General features: G+C 34.8%; 3 protein-coding genes across 3 annotated transcripts; 1 reads left to right on the plus strand and 2 right to left on the minus strand.

Annotated features, from left to right (window-relative positions):
• Nucleotides 1-791: 791 nt before the first annotated feature.
• On the minus strand, nucleotides 792-3,873 carry LOC149733379 (uncharacterized). Its single transcript, XM_089881956.1, has 6 exons — nucleotides 3,685-3,873; nucleotides 3,062-3,284; nucleotides 2,382-2,612; nucleotides 1,733-1,842; nucleotides 1,449-1,562; nucleotides 792-1,024 (listed from the first exon to the last, which is right to left on the minus strand). The coding sequence occupies exons 1-6, from the start codon at nucleotides 3,733-3,735 to the stop codon at nucleotides 932-934; spliced, it is 822 nt and encodes a 273-aa protein (XP_089738082.1). The 5' UTR covers nucleotides 3,736-3,873; the 3' UTR covers nucleotides 792-931.
• A 218-nt stretch (nucleotides 3,874-4,091) lies between these two features.
• Nucleotides 4,092-12,979, minus strand: LOC149733380 (uncharacterized). Its single transcript, XM_089881952.1, has 18 exons — nucleotides 12,802-12,979; nucleotides 12,576-12,656; nucleotides 11,905-11,959; nucleotides 11,701-11,795; nucleotides 11,512-11,592; nucleotides 11,087-11,209; nucleotides 10,859-11,020; nucleotides 10,604-10,692; nucleotides 10,265-10,441; nucleotides 10,066-10,206; nucleotides 9,332-9,449; nucleotides 9,054-9,242; nucleotides 7,753-8,788; nucleotides 7,609-7,697; nucleotides 6,938-7,025; nucleotides 6,686-6,741; nucleotides 4,917-5,018; nucleotides 4,092-4,613 (listed from the first exon to the last, which is right to left on the minus strand). The coding sequence occupies exons 1-18, from the start codon at nucleotides 12,880-12,882 to the stop codon at nucleotides 4,512-4,514; spliced, it is 2,865 nt and encodes a 954-aa protein (XP_089738078.1). The 5' UTR covers nucleotides 12,883-12,979; the 3' UTR covers nucleotides 4,092-4,511.
• Nucleotides 12,980-13,935: 956 nt separating this feature from the next.
• Nucleotides 13,936-16,360, plus strand: LOC149733381 (choline transporter-like protein 1). Its single transcript, XM_089881953.1, has 2 exons — nucleotides 13,936-14,601; nucleotides 14,658-16,360. The coding sequence occupies exons 1-2, from the start codon at nucleotides 14,062-14,064 to the stop codon at nucleotides 16,236-16,238; spliced, it is 2,121 nt and encodes a 706-aa protein (XP_089738079.1). The 5' UTR covers nucleotides 13,936-14,061; the 3' UTR covers nucleotides 16,239-16,360.
• Nucleotides 16,361-16,585: the final 225 nt, after the last annotated feature.

The following is a 16,585-nucleotide window of genomic DNA, read 5'->3' on the forward strand; positions in this document are numbered from 1 at the left end:
ACAATATGTTTATTACTAAGATCAAAACAGCACAAGAAATCTATTTCAGTTCCAGAACCAATTCCCGACACTTGCTTCATATTTCTTGTCCACAGTAGATTTGAGTTTATTGGCATTTGCTTCACACATTGCTTTCAATCTCGGTGAGATGATTCGAAAGTCATCACATATATCACGTGATCGCTTGCCTGTTGCCATAATGCCACCTGTTTCTCTGTTTTCGTTCAATAATGACATCAACTCACAAATTCTTTCAGTTCCAAGACATTTGCTGTAGTTTTGAAGGTCTGGATTGTCGCAGCACTCATTGGGAATTGTAGCAGTGCAATATCCCAGCAAACACACCAACAGAATACATTGTAAGTTCATCTTTCGCATACTTGTGGTGACTTACCCACACCAACCCATATTTATAGATAGCTCGCCTTTTTCACCAAGCTTAATATTCGTGTCGCGTGAAATTCCAACACCAGTTTCTCGCGATTCATAATTAATGATAATCACAGCATAGATAACATAATACATCATGAGTTTCTCAATTATTTAATAGTTCCGCATTGATTAAAGATAGATCAACAAGCACCGTGGTTACAGAAACTTGTTTCAACTTGGCTCATAGTTTAATTGTTGCGAATTAGTGTACAAGTAGGGTAGGGGGAGACGGAACACCTTTAGCACATAATGCACGTAATGTCCAAATATCCTGATCGCGTTTTAAACAATTAGCAACGGTCTATAGAAGTCGTGAGGATACAGTTTTATAATTCTTTAAATGTTCTCCGTTTACTACCAAATGCTGTGATGAGAAAACAGAATAAAAAGGTGTCCCATCTTCCACCCCCGCCTCACTTTTACGTACAAAGAGATGGGAAACTTTTTACTGACACCGTAAAAGTAATCAGGCACCAGTAAAATACATTCATTTACAATTCTAACATTTCATTTGCGATCTGTTGCCTTTTATAAGTGTTTCTCGTATTACACCACCATCGTACCTCGAACACCAACAATATACCTTCCAACACTGTGTCGAAGAATTGTCATTTTTAGTTTTTACACATGCAGTATATGTAAAGTAGGGTAGGGAAAGATAAGAAGCCGTTTTATTCTAATTTCTTGTGACATTTGACAGTAAACAAAGAATATTTAAATATATTTCGGATATAGTAGAATGGGGGGAAAAGGGGCATTGTCGGCTCATAATATCTGAGTATCCTCATTGTATTTTAAACTTATAACAAGGGTCTGTATGGGAGTGTGAGAGCGAATACGGTTTTATAATTCTTTGAATGTTTTGTGTACTACCAAAAGGGTCGCAAAAATAGAATGAAAGGTTGTCCATCTTCCCTACCCTATACTTTTTTTGAACTGATGGACAGGTACCAAACATCTTTGACGGAAAAAATAACAAGAGTCTACTAGTTTAATAAACCAACAAAACAAATTACCTGCACACGAGCAAAAGATCCATTGAAATTGCATTGTGGGAGCCAATAATTTTTGAACAACATCGGATTAAGTTTGAATCGAAGAGCTCGTTGCCGCATTCGCCAACACAATGTCTGCTAATGCAGTTTGTTTTTTGTAACGCTTGCTTTGGGTTCTGCCACGGCGTATTAAAGCATACCACGAAGCTGTATGGGCTATGTTAAATTCATTCTCAAACAACTCCATTGTAATTAGCAACTCTGTAACTTGTGCCTTCACTTACAATAAGTTATGTCCAACTTACACAAACTGGAACACCACAATTCTCCCACATTATCATTCGACCTTTTTGAACAAAACACCACGGTTTACCATTTCCGTCAAAATCACGACAAAAGTTGTGACTCACCAAACCTAGACATATAGATGAAGTTATATTCAGCTATATACTATATATAACAGGGGTAAAGAAAGGTAGAAGTCGTGAAAATACGATTTTATAGTTCTTTAAATGTTCTTTGTTACTACGAATGAAAAAGGTGTCCCATCTCCCCCCACCCCACTATGAAATTATTGTTAAAATGTAAAAATTATTTAAAACAAAACTTGAATCTGGGTTCAAAGATTTAAAAAGTGGTTGATACACAGTCGTGGGTAGAACGTGGGTGAATCTTTGTAACATAACTGCTGGAAAATATGATTTGGTTTTCTTGCTAGTTTGTCACTGCTTGTCGGATGACTAATCAAAGTTGTAGAAGTATCTATTATAGTATATCTATTTATACACCACCTCATGTTTTGCAGTATAGGTACACCAGGTTAGTTACATAGTAACGTGTTTTAATTAAAATTTAGTGAACTCGTGTTTACCATCTTGTGTTTATTCATAGCATGTTTAACAAATACATGCGTCTTATAATTGTTTAACAAAAACCGGGATGCTATGTAACAACCTTGTTCCTCCATGTTTGCAATAGTTTCGTTCGCCGCTTTCAAGATGGCGTCTTCCTCACTGTAATCTTTCCCTTGCATAGATGCCCAGGATGTATTTAGCATTTTCCTTTGTTTTGCCAACATTGTGTGTTTCGAATGTTGCCGAATCCATTTTGTAAAGTCCCTCCACATAAGACAACTTTGTCCGCTTTCACTTAGTGTGTAAGCTCCCGTGTATGTTTCTGGTCGATCTGCATGTAGATAAACAATTAGACCGTTTAAAATAATAGATGACGCGCAGATCCACTATTAGCGTTTTGAACATTGTAAACTTTGGGATAATTTTATTTAAGTACGTCACGTGTCAAGTAGCAGCGGTATATATCGGAATAGGAAAAGACGGGATACGCGGCACATAATATCCGAACACACTGATCGTATTTTAAACATTTAACAACGGTCTATGGGAGTGGCTAAGATACAGTTTTATAATTCTTTAAATGTTTTTTTTTGTTTACTAACAGTACGAGACCTAAAAATAGAATAAAAAAGATGCCCCATCTTGCCCATCTACCTATATATAGAAGTCTAACAGCTTACACATTCAGTATAAAATGTCATTGATACAACTTACTATTTTTTTTATATAAATAAACAACTTCAAACACAAGAACGCATCTCATATTACAGCCTTCATTACCTTCTTCATAACAACCACCGGCATCGGTGTAAACTGAGAAGGGACCCCAGAAGTTCATATTGTGACCACCAGATCGAAAGAGAGATTTTGTCTTAATAACTTCGTGATCAAGTTTTTCATAAATGACATCTGCCGGATTCACGGGTTCCAATTCGTGATCCAGTAATTCGTGAACTGCATCGATTGCTGCTTGCTGCCATTGTTGGCGACAACTGAGCGTCATCTACAACAACAAATGTGCTTGAAATCAAAATAACAGGGAAATATGTTCGCACATTACTGCCGCGTTTATGAAAGACCAAACATGATCCAATAAAGTAGATAATATACCGCCCTGAAAAGTAAATATGCATTGGGAGCATATATATTTTTTCTGCGGCCAATAAGTGTTCATATAACGCGTTTATTGCAGAAATAACATTTTCATTAATAATAAAATATGTATATGAAACAAAACAACTTTAACACGTATTGGGCAATCTTAGGTGCGAGACTTGCGAACTCAATATAAAACCTAATTATAATTTCAAAGCTGGTCAATTTTTTCTTTAAATTGAAGAGTGGCACAGCGAATACACGCTTATCTTAAAACTATCACTTATACGTGTTTAACATAAAATTACCTTAACATTGTAAACTATAAGTAAAGTACCTAACATCCAATTGATAAACATGCTTACTATAATAACTGAATGGTACAAATCTAATTGTTATTACAACGTGTCTAACTAGCAATGCGCATCGTAGACGAGGCTGACTAACGAATAGGTGTATGCTTGTTTTGTGTTACTTACTCAGTACCATTTGGGGACTGGTGAATCACTTGTAGTGAGTGGAAACTTGAGCAAACTAAACACCACGAACGTTATTCGAATTATTTTTCTACTTTTTCCAACGACAATTTTTTCGTCTTTTTTAAACAGTTTTGTCCGGCGGAAACATTTTAAATGCGACATATTATCAGATAGAATACTCACAATATATTCAGTCTTAAGTTATATTACCTTAACTTAGAAATCAAAACACACGGTTAAGCAAATCAAACAAAATTTGTAATAAAGGTTACGGTATTAAAAATTAATATGAACAAGCATAAATTTGATACGATTGTCAAACTAGTTTAAAAAAAGCTACTGTGTTTTGATTAATGGCACATTGTAAATATAAGTTAAACGGCATTGGTTTGTTACATAACGAATAGCATCAAAAATAGTGTAATTAAATTTTAGCACCTGTGAATACTTATGAGGAAGTTAATAAAAATCAAAAAAGTTTTAATATTTTGCGGGCAACGAGAGCATTATGTAAATATTTATGAAGATTTTATCAATCAACGAGGATTAAAAAGTTGTAAAATATCAAAAACAAGCACCACCATAAAGGGGCAATCAATTGCATGTCTGCACGTTGTAACATAGTTGACTTGATAAGGGAAAATTTATAAAAAGTTTCAGATTTTCTTTGTGAAATTCTCAGGGAAAACCCCCATAGTTGCCGTAGTACCAACTTCATCCCATGATGATTGTAATATTCCCATCTGCCAACCTTCGTCCTACATTATATTAATTCAAACAATATTAACACAAATCAATACCTTCTTTAGAACAAAATTCATAATTATATAAACTATTACAAATTAAATTTATGAATATTTTGGGGCATTTCGAGCAAACTAATTTTGAAAAAAAGTAAAACTAATATTTTAAAACTTTAATTTTTAATATTATTAATAAGCTCTTCTTATTTAAGACACAGTTTAATAAACTCATTAAACAGTCGAACTCCTGCCAATAACTTATAACAACATTCCCAATGTATCCTTTGATATCATTTAAAAACAAAACAATATCTTTACCTGTTCATCTGGATCTGGGAACTCCACTACATAAATAAGATCTCCTTTCACAAAAGTCAGTTCGTCTGAATCTGAACCATTGTACGGATATGCAGCTTGTGCCTGTCAATCAAAGCATTGTTAACAATAAACCATTGTTTAGTATAAAACTGTAAATTTATAGATTAGGTTTGACTTTATTAGAATTGGTATGAAGTCACAAAAATGACGATGTTGCCTTGTTAATTTAATCGAACATGGAACATTGACAATTGCTACAATACATTTTCCCATGCAATTTGATTAAAGGTTATGTTTATGTCCGTCAAATTAAACATAAGGGACAAACTTAGCAACAGGAGTTGTCAACATTTTTTGCACAATGTGCGAAAAAATGTGCTCGTTAAAAATGTGCACATTTAAATGTGCGACCTGCACATTGTGCTCGCATCGCTCGAAAATGTGCAAATTTAAATGTGCGACCTGCACATTGTGCTCGCATCGCTCGAAAATGTGCAAATTTAAATGTGCGACCTGCACATTGTGCGTGTATCGTCTGAAAATGCGGGAAACGTTTGAAAATGTGCCCATTCAATGGTTTGTGTCAATTAAATAGAATATTATTTGTTAGTAATAAATAATAGTGCACTAGTGAAGAATCCCCGGTACATAGCAGAATAGGCTGGTGGAAAGTGTTAGAGGTTGGTGGTTATAGGGGTTAGTAGTTAGGGGTTAGTGGTTATAGGGATTAGTGGTTAGCAAATAAGGTGGGGTTGGGATTCTTCACTAGTACCAATAATTGTTACAGACGTTACAGATTAGGGCTAGGTTGCTAGAAGTAGTAGGCTATTTAGGGCGGTATAGGGGTTAGCAGATGGAGTATGAGCAACTAATAGGATTTCTTTACTATATCACCTATTATTTAAATTGTTTACCTTTCCTACATGACAATCCAACATTATCTTGTTTTAATAGTGCAAATATATATATATACAAAAGGCTATTTAACATGTTTGTGAAATCTGCCAATGAACTAAAGCAAATAGTTTTGGAATGGTACCACTGTCAATGTTTAGGAATACCAAAAAAACGCTTACAAATGCGTAAGGAGCAATGGACATGTGCATTTTGTTTGTAAATAGTATTTATGTGCATTTTGTTTGTAAATAGTATTTATGTGCATTTTGTTTGTAAATAGTATTTATGTGCATTTTGTTTTATTTGTAAATTGTAATCATGTGCATTTTATTAGTAATCAATTAGTATTAAGTAGCATTTTATATGATTCTTTCTTTTAATAAAACACATACAGTCATTTGTACTGATTTTATTGTTTCTGCGACCACAGATTAGCACAACGTGGAGGTTGCACATTTAAGTTTGCACATTTTAAGCGATGCAAGCACTATGTGCAGGTGCACATTTAAATTTGCACATTTTCAAGCACAATGTGCAGGTCGCACATTTAAATTTGCACATTTTCGAACGATGCGAGCACAATGTGCAGGTCGCACATTTAAATGTGCACATTTTAAGCGATGCGAGCACGATGTGCAGGTGCACATTTAAATTTGCACATTTTCAAGCAGAATGTGCAGGTCGCACATTTAAATTTGCACATTTTCAAGCACAATGTGCAAAAAACGCTGGCAACCTCGTCTCAAACTTAGGGTGAAAAATGACAAAGGGAAATGTAGTGTAGCCAGCTGCATCTTAGTTTGGTAAATCTGGTTATTAACAAATTGTGATAGAGGATAATGGAGGTGGCGGTGCAGATAGTCTAATGTTACCTTGTATAGGAAGTGAGGTGGAAGAACTTCACTTGCGGCTGGTTCCTCTTTCACGTCTGTATTAATAATAGAAACACATCGGTTTTTGGAAGCTTGAAACTAGTTGGTTGTGGGGATAATTTGTTAAATCAAATTCTAACAAATGTCCTACAATATAGGTTTGTGCCGGTTGCACAGCTTTTAAGTAATGTAGCTAAACACATACTGATCAAATGCAGCAATGTAACATGAATATGTTTAAATATAAAGTACCTTCTAGTTGATGATCTTGTGTTGTTGGTTCATCATATATTGGAGAGTCAACATCATCTTTATTAACAGGGACATCCGAATATTGAGGCTGCAAAAAGTAAGCAACATAATTCTTTAACGTCCGAACATTCAAAGTAAAAGTATAAGTGGTAACAAGAAGAAATTAAATTAGTTGTTCCTATGCCATGCCATACCATGCCATGCAAATAAATCATGCTACACATCTACAAATAATTAAAATGGCACTTTAACAAAAACAAAATATTAAATTTTACAAATACAAAATTTTAATAGGAATTTTTTAAGCAGTTTTTCTTGGAAGTAATTGACAACAAAATAGTCCCATGATTTGTGCCCAAACATGCTTTGCTTAGCCATTGGTCGACAAATGACTCAAAAAGGTAAATAATCCAAGATTTGTATGATTCCATATTTTGCAACATTAAATTATATCAGGAAAAAAATTAAACAAGTGTAAACAATGCAGGAAAATGATTCACAATAAAAAAGGATTTCTGTTCATACTAATTATCCAGATCAATATATTGCAATAGATAGATCTGACACTGAGTATAATTTCCTATTTATAATGTTTGTTTAAAAACACAGTGCAATTATTTAAATTAAATCATTGCTTCATGAAGTCATGATTTTGTTCTTTCGTAGAATACCTCATCCATTTTTGTTTCAATCTGACCCTTAACAACACTAGGTACTTCATCCTGTATTTCCGGGAGCAATTTAACTTTACCACTTTTATCTAAAATTGAAAATATTTCACTCATATGCATTGAGTTTGTTATTGGTCTGGTTACCTATGGAATCATCATCCGATATTTCTTCATCTGTTAAATAAACTATGGATCCAGATGATACAGAATTAGGTTCACTTATGGTCACACTATCATGGTCATGAGATTCATCATGATCAGTTTTCCATGAGTCTCCTTGAGCCGCATTTTCATTTGGATGATTATTCGTTAGTTTGTTGACAATTTGAGCCACCACATCATCACTTGCAGGATTATCTTTGTGATCATGAGAAGTAGCATTAATTTTGTGATCGTGAGAAGTGATATCATCTTTGTGATCATGAGAAGTAGCATCAATTTTGCGATCGTGAGAAGTGATATCATCTTTGTGATCATGAGAAGCGATTTCATGTTCATTAGCATCATCCACATGAACATGAGAAGTGATGTCATTTTTATGATTGTGAGCTACTACGTCATGACTATGATCATGAAATGTAGCTTCAGTTTCTTTATAACTTTGAGAAACATTGCCTTTATTAGAATATCCACCATTGTTCTGATTACCATCATCATGATCTTGATCCTCGTGGTCATCTTTACTTGCATCATTATCATGTTCATCATGAGGATGAATACTTGATGCATTATCATCCACATGATCTAACTCATGAGTTTCATCATTATCACTATTGTTGTTTTCACAATCAGATGGTTGATCCACATGATCATGATTCACAGTTGCATCATGATCATGTTTCATTTGATCATCTGCACCATGATCATCACATGAATCAACCACATCCTCTCCCACCATAGCGAAGACCACCTTCCCGCCATCTCGTGTAGATGAAGATTCACTTTTTTCAACATACAAAGTGGATTGTTCATCACTTGATGCAACTTGGTGTGTTCCCAGTTCATCAGCATCTTTTACTTCATCACTTACACTGGGTTTGGATTTGTGTTTCCTTGACAACGAGAAACCTTTTGACTTTTGACCAACAGCATCACCATCATGTTTGTTTTTGTTTGAGCGTGAGAATGCCATGGCAACTCGTTGAAATCCACTATATATCGACCTCCGCTTCATTCCATTCTTATGAGCAAACAATATACCATTATGATGTAACCAGTTTACTGTCAATTAAATGGTTATATATATGTGCACGAGTAGTAACTGAGTTTAGTAAATTCATAGCATGTGTTGTGTTATATGCGGATTACTTCACTTATGTGGTGCAGATTATTTTCTTTGTTCATGCTGCTTACCCTTGTGCCAGCATAAGCAAAACATAACCAAGCATACAATATCTTCAATGTAGTGAACATAACATGCAACAAACATGTGAGTGATTACAAACCTCTGATGCATCAACATCATCATTAACTTGACGTGGAAAAGTGTTGCTTTTAGATTGGTTATCATCAGACATGCCATTATGTTCAGTGTTGGTTGTTATTTCCAATTTCTCAGCAGATGGCGAAAAATTTTTGTTTGGTGAAAGTTTTACTTGCGAAGAAACTTGAGGTTCCGCAGGTCGGGTTTGAACCTGATTCACACACGTTGTACGCAACACTACATCACTGCATGCTACACACACTAACACTACTTCTACTACAATCTAATTAACACACATACCTCATCTATAGCAACATCTGTATAAACAGATGGTCCATCACCATTGTTAACAGGGTCAGATATCTTAGTTTTACCATCTGGAGATTTCCCAATCTCAAGATTAACATACTGGTGTGATCTGTCACATATTAAACATTTGTTCATTGATCAAAGGGGTAAATTTGTCACTTGAATCTACAGATGCTAAAATAACAACTGAACAGTTTTACACAATTCATTATTCAGTTTCAACATTTAATAGACTTTGTCACTTCAGTTATATTTGGCCAAACCTACCATATGTCAGATGAAATGTTGCTTTACTAATAAAATATGGGTAAACTTTATTGTACTAAGCTATAAGATAAGTTCGAACATAATTTATTTAAAGATATTGAAAGGATTCAGTTTTGATATAATTAATCCTACAAATAAATCTACATATCTACTATTTAAAATACTAAAAACTAGTATTTTACATCTTTAAACCTTGGTACCTGTTCAAGTACACTCATCAATATGTAGGTTAAGGTTAAATTAAAGTTAAATTGAGTTAAGCCCAGCATTTAATTAACATTGAGGTGGTTTAGCTTAACCTTTAACAAACTATGCCAAAAATAACCCTTTTGTGTTAGGCTTCTGTTAAACAGTAAAAAACAACAAATTTACTGCCAAGATTCAGGTTCTATGAACAAAGCAAACAATAAACATTATTATATCATAAACTGATAAATGACAAAATGTCGCAGACTCACGTTTTATCGCTGTTTGATCGCGGCTTGCGTTGTTTTCCTTCATGTGATTTTTCATATGAATGCTCATGATTAATATCTTGTGATTTTGATCTTTCATGATCACGTTGGCGGGATGAAGATTCTCGTTCTTTTGTTCTAGAACTGTAACAGCAAAAAATAATATAGAATAGGCTATCTATTAAAAGTCTTATAAACTTACCCACTGCTTCTTCGTGAACTTGAACGTGGCTCATCTCGTGACCTTTCATGATCAGAATGTTTTCGTGACCTCTCATGATCGGAGTGTTTTCGTGATCGTTTATGATCAACTTCATCAGCTGGAAGAGTGGCAGGGTCACTCGATGGCTCTTTGGTGGCACGAGCAACATCGTTTTGACTGAAAATGAAGAAATATAAATAATAAACAAAACATGAACCAAAGCACTGTTATCAAATATAAATGTTAATAATAAATTCACACATTTTAACTGTATATGACTACAGTCTATATGTAGTATATAAATTTGATATAGGAATTATGAGGTGTCTTATAACTTACACATTTGGATTCATTCTTTGTATTTTGTACTCTCCATTATTGAAAGCATCCTTTAAGTTTACCAGCACGTGCATAAGTTTTGTACGAACCTGAGGTAAAATCTTGGATATTAAACATAAAGTTACATACACTGCTTCGCTTTTTGATTTGTTTTTGGGATGATTTTAATAGAAATAAACATATTCGTGCATATAATTTTACCTCATTTTAGTATAATAAAATTTTTATTTGTTAATAACAATATGAGTACCTCACCTCTGCTAATTCAAGGTAAAATGATTTTTCTGCAGTTGCAATATTAGTTAATGTATCGGTGCATAGTAGAACTCGTGAGTCGTACAAGTTTGGTAATTCATCGTGAAGTTGTGTGTTGAACGTGTCATATGTTGATTGTGTTTGTAACACATGTTCACGTGCCTGTTATTGGGTGGTTTTAATTTTATTTTTATTTACACTATTTTTATAATTCAATCCACACCCAACCTTTGTTATTTTAGATTCTTCTAATTTCTTTGAGTTCTGCATAGTATGTAAATTTCTACGTGAGGCGTCGTAATCCACAAGTTTTCTTCCTCTCTTGCCAACTTTTATCTTCATTTCATTGCACTTTGAATCAAGTTGGGAATTTATTCTTTGTTTTAAATACAAACATGTTGAAACAACACATTTTGGTCTTGAATGGGCCAATTTTCATTTACAACAATAACAACATTTTTACATCAAAACAGGATTGCTCTATAAAAGTAAGTGAATATGGGTACTGTAAGCTACTTGAATAGTAATAACATTGCATTTCACTTTCACTTATAAATCTCATCTCATATCCATGCCAGTGATGCAACACAGTTTAGGATATTTACAAATTTACATTACAAATATTCGTTTTTCATATGTATAATATAACCCACTTGATTAAGATGATCATGTAAAGCTGTAATAACTTCAGAGCTTAGTCTTGCATGCAAATCATTGTACAAAAGATCTGTTGTCTGTAATACAATATTTTTTTATGTATACATGGTAGAAGGCTTGTTAAAAGTACACATGACAGATGACACATTTATATACAGATTACAGATAATTAAAATCATTTATACCTTTGCTAGTGAAGCCAACATGTCTTTTCCCATCCATTCATCTTCATACAAATCACCAAGGGAATCATAAAACATTTTTGCCGCCGTTTTCATTGCTGGGGGAGAATAAAAACAAAAACAGGTAGGAAATAGTGACTGTGGAATATTACTTATGCACCACCTCTTAAAAATAAAACTTGAATGTAATGTAAGTCATGCACACACCTGTGATCGAGTTAAGGTAAGTCTTTATATCTCGTTGGAACTTGTTGACTTGATTCTGAAATAAGATAAATTATTCGAACCACAAACTTTGTATAACAACCTTTATTTGATTTACAAAAGTGGTTTTCAATCTCCACCAACTCAAGTTTGCAAGGGGGAAAAACAAAGTTGTAAACATGCATTTTTAGATAACAAAAATATAATATATTTTTATATAAATATACCAATTTTTTACATTGTGTTAAACTACTTGTTTTTATTTAAATTAATGATATTGTTAGGTGCAACCAAACACACTTTAAATGTATATTCCTTTTAAATGCTAGTTTTATTTTTGAAATGAATGTAGATATGTAATACATTGGTTGTACATACATCATGGTGTCAGTATATAAGTGACATATACATACAATGTAGTTACAATCAAGATATGCCTTACATAGACAAACATTACAACATTTAAAGTGAATGGTACAAAGCACACTAACTGTTTGATTAGCGAAGTAAACAAACTTATTTGAAGTATTTTCTCGATAATCATTGACAGCCAACTACTTGCAGTAAATGCATAAAGGTTGGTTGGTTTAATAAATATATATTTCATTTATAAATTGGTCATTTAATGAAATGTTTAAGTTTGTTATGAAAATCCTGTATATAAACATTGATACCTGTTGTTTATTTACAAGATGAACGTAATTATCTATGATTTCATCTCTGGTTTCTTCTCCAACACCAAACGTTCGAAGCATCTAAAGAATAATAAAAAATATATATATGTATATTATATACAACTTGTAGAACACACATACAACGATAAAACACTTAGTTTTTTGCAAAATTGCAGCCTTAGCAAAAAATCCAAAAATTACGAAAATAACATACACGTAAACCTACTTTTTCTCTGCTTCTAAATGCCATTTTCGAAACATTCCTTTTAAGTCGTGCACTTCCATCTTTTTTACTTGATTCGGCCATTTGATTAAAAAAGATAAAATAGTGAACGAAACTATGAACTTCAAAATATTATATAAACGTAAATTTACTGTGAATAAGCTTTATATTTAATATTACAAAAAAAAACAAAAACAAAATGCAATGTATGTATTCTCATTTTATGTTGTAAAATTACAGAAATTGAAATGTTTATATTGTATGTTACAAATATCAAAATATGTGTGGGTAATAGTGAACACCCTGACTGGCAGATTTAACGTTTAAATTTAAAACAAAAAAAAGCTGCAACATGTCAAAGCACTTTTACAAACGTTATTCCGCCCTGCCTGCATTAAACTATTACATCATGACAACTCTACATAACATACAAACATCAAACGTTTGTAACATCTCAAATACAAACATTCCAACGAGAGATCACACGTTCACATACCATCCAATATCTCGCTCCAACTCGTACGTTTCAATCGATGTGATAGTTGGGAAAAAGTTTAGGGTTGGGCGTTTTTTATTTGTCCCCACAGCTTTCTCATTCTGCCCAGAGCCATAGAAAAATAAAGGTGTTTTTACGACTCTGATTCTGCCGTCACCGAAAACTTAGCAGTGGTAAGATTTTTAGAATAGTGTATTGGTATCATATAGAATCAAGATAATGCTTGAAATGTGTAGTAAAAAAGTAGTACAGTAAAATAAATTTTAATTAATTGTTTACAAAAAAAATATAGAAAAACGGAGGGTTGGGAGCACACAAATATGGGGCATAACGTGCTTGGACCCAAAGTTATATATTCGGGTATAAGTATTTCGATGACTTAGGTGAGACCTCGCCTGCTGCTCAGTGTAAATAATATTAGCTTAATTATCCACTCCACGCATTTACTAGCGATTGGATCCGGAGAGTAAGCAGTATGGAAAAAGAAAATTAACATATTTATTTATTCGGAAAATTACGAAGCTCGTATCGCCATGTTTGTATATCAATCTCTTATCCACCAACATAAGACCAAATACGATATGTTTGGTATAAAGTGGCTTCAGACATAATCCATAGTAACAAAACAGTTGTTGCGTCACAATTACACAAATGCTCCCAATAAATCGAATTAAAACATTAAAAAACATTTTGTAACGGACTTGGCACGAATATACTGTATGCTACCAAGTCTTGGGTTTTCGATGGTTTAAACAAGAAATATCAAGATGGGTTGTTGTGAAAGCAAAGAGACTCCAATACAAAGGATATCTCAAAATGGCAAACCTGCAGTTCCCATAAGAGCAAAGCGACCAAAAGATCTTCTATTTTTGATTCTCTATATAGCAATGCTTGGTGGTATGGGTTATATTGCATTTATTTGTATCAAGAATGGCGATCCGTCACGATATCTACACGGGGTCGATTCCTGGGGCAATATTTGTGGAAAGAAGAACAACGAAATAATCCCAGGCGTCAACACCTCAGGATTGGATCGCTCGAATTACACTTACGAGTTAAGAATGAGCTTCACAGACATGCGACTTGCTTTGGACCCAAGCAGTTTGTTGAAAACTGGCAGTGGAGCTGCCATGCTATGTGTGAAAGAATGTCCGGCTAAATTGATTCAATGTAAACAACTGCTAAGCGACAACACATACAACTTAAGCATGAACGTGATAAATGAACGGATATGCACCATGCCATACGGCTGGATACCAGCGCACACACATATTTTTAATCGATGTGTGCCATTACAACTGCTACAGGTAAGTTGTATGTAAGCGACAATAACGGACCATAACTTACGCTTGTTTATTCACAGGTTGGCAATGTGATCGCCTCCAGAGCTATACAAGCTACTGGTGCTTCTGACTTACTCATTTCTCCCAATAACCAGACAAACGGGACATCATCGGCTCAACAAAACTCAGCTGTTTCAGTAATCGCCCATCAAATGGTAACATCCGTTGTTAACAATTGGACAAACATTGTGTATATGGTGCTTATATCTCTCGGCATTTCCTTACTGATGATTGTGCTTCTTCAAATTTTTACCCGTGTTATAGTGGTCTTAATAGTAATACTTGCGGGTATTGGTAGTGTGGCTGCAACGTCTTACTTGTGGTATTGCTTCGCTGTATCTACTGGGTTTATAAATTCAACCGACGTTGAAAACACCGTAAATGCTGTAAGTTCTATCACCGGCAACTTATCTGTGCTGGATGTTGGCAACTTGTTGAATCCTCTTTCTGTCGATCCTTCGGTTAGAGATTTTCAATATTTGCTTCCTCTCTGCATTGCTGTGACGGTGGCGACTTTGATTATCCTTATCCTTCTGGTGTGGGTGCGTAAAAGTCTCTGTCTTGTAGTAAAGCTTTTTGACGAAGCGAGTCTTGCGGTGTTTAATATGCCTGGTGTCCTTCTGCAACCTTTCATTACATTGACTTCTATACTTGTGGTTTTAACTTACTTCTTGATTGTTAGCGCTTACATTTTTAGCATTGAAGTTCCAAAAGTAGATATTAGCGGTATGGTTAGCTTTGTGCAAAACCCGGACCTCTCAACAACTGCATTGATAGCTCCGCACATATTTGGTTGCTTATGGATGATGGAGTTTGTGTCAGGTTGCCAACAAGTTATTATTGCAGAAGCTGTTTCAAGCTGGTTTTTTAACCAGAGACAGAAAACTTGCAAATACGACATGTGCCCAACCCTTCGACCAACACTCCATTTGATTCTGTTTAACCTCGGATCTGTTGCTCTTGGTTCTCTTGTTATCGCAATAGTTCAATTTTTCCGCGTTATCTTAGCTTATATACAGCGTCAGTTAAGAGGCAAAGAAAGCAAAACTGTTCGCTTTGTTTTAAAGTGCATGGCGTGTTGCTTGGCCTGCTTTGAAAAGGTACTAAAGTACATTAGTCGTAATGCTTACATTTGCGTTGCAATGTATGGTGATAGTTTCTGCACAGGTGCCAAACACGCAGTGTCGCTGCTTATCAAGAACGCACAAAATGTGCTTGCCCTTAACTGCGTCAGTGGATTCTGCCTTTTTCTCGGTAAAGTTTCTGTTGTTGTTTTAACTGCTTTCGTCGGAGTCGCTTGGTTCACAGCTAAGTTAGGAACTCGTGCATCAGCAGTGGACTATGGTGCACCTCTTACAATATCTTGCTTTTGCTCTTTTGTTATTGCGTCTGCGTTTTTTAACGTTTATTCAATGGCGATAGATACCATATTCCTCTGCTTTTGTGACGATCAGGAACGTAACAATGGGTCCGATCGACCCTACTTCAGCAGCGTCGCGCTTCAGAAATACATGACAAGACCCCCTGGTGGAAAAACAAAGAAAAACAAGAAGACACCAGCCAAGTCCGCAAGAACCCGCAGTATACACCCAGCTAAATAACATGATGTTATGCGCTATGCCCTAATAATAAATGTTTACTCCAAAACTTTAGTGATTATTGGGCAAGATTAGTCTGGTAGAAACTGTTACAGGTTGGTGGTTAGGGAGCGGCTATAAGCCGGTTCTGCAGGCGTTTGTGCTCTTGGGCAACACACAACGGTAATTGATAAGCCAGTGGCCATTGATGGGCTGTCCACTATCAGCCTTGAAGACAAAATAAACAACTTCAACAAATAACCCGCGTAAATGTGGTAACTCGGGTGCATGAAAATTAGACACCCGTGTTATAACAATCGAACATCACGGCCACGCAAGGATAAGCAGTCTCTACTAACTTTAGGATAAGC

The sequence above is a fragment of the Ciona robusta genome, chromosome 7 (assembly GCF_009617815.1).
Source record: "Ciona robusta chromosome 7, ASM961781v2".
NCBI lineage: Eukaryota > Metazoa > Chordata > Ascidiacea > Phlebobranchia > Cionidae > Ciona > Ciona robusta.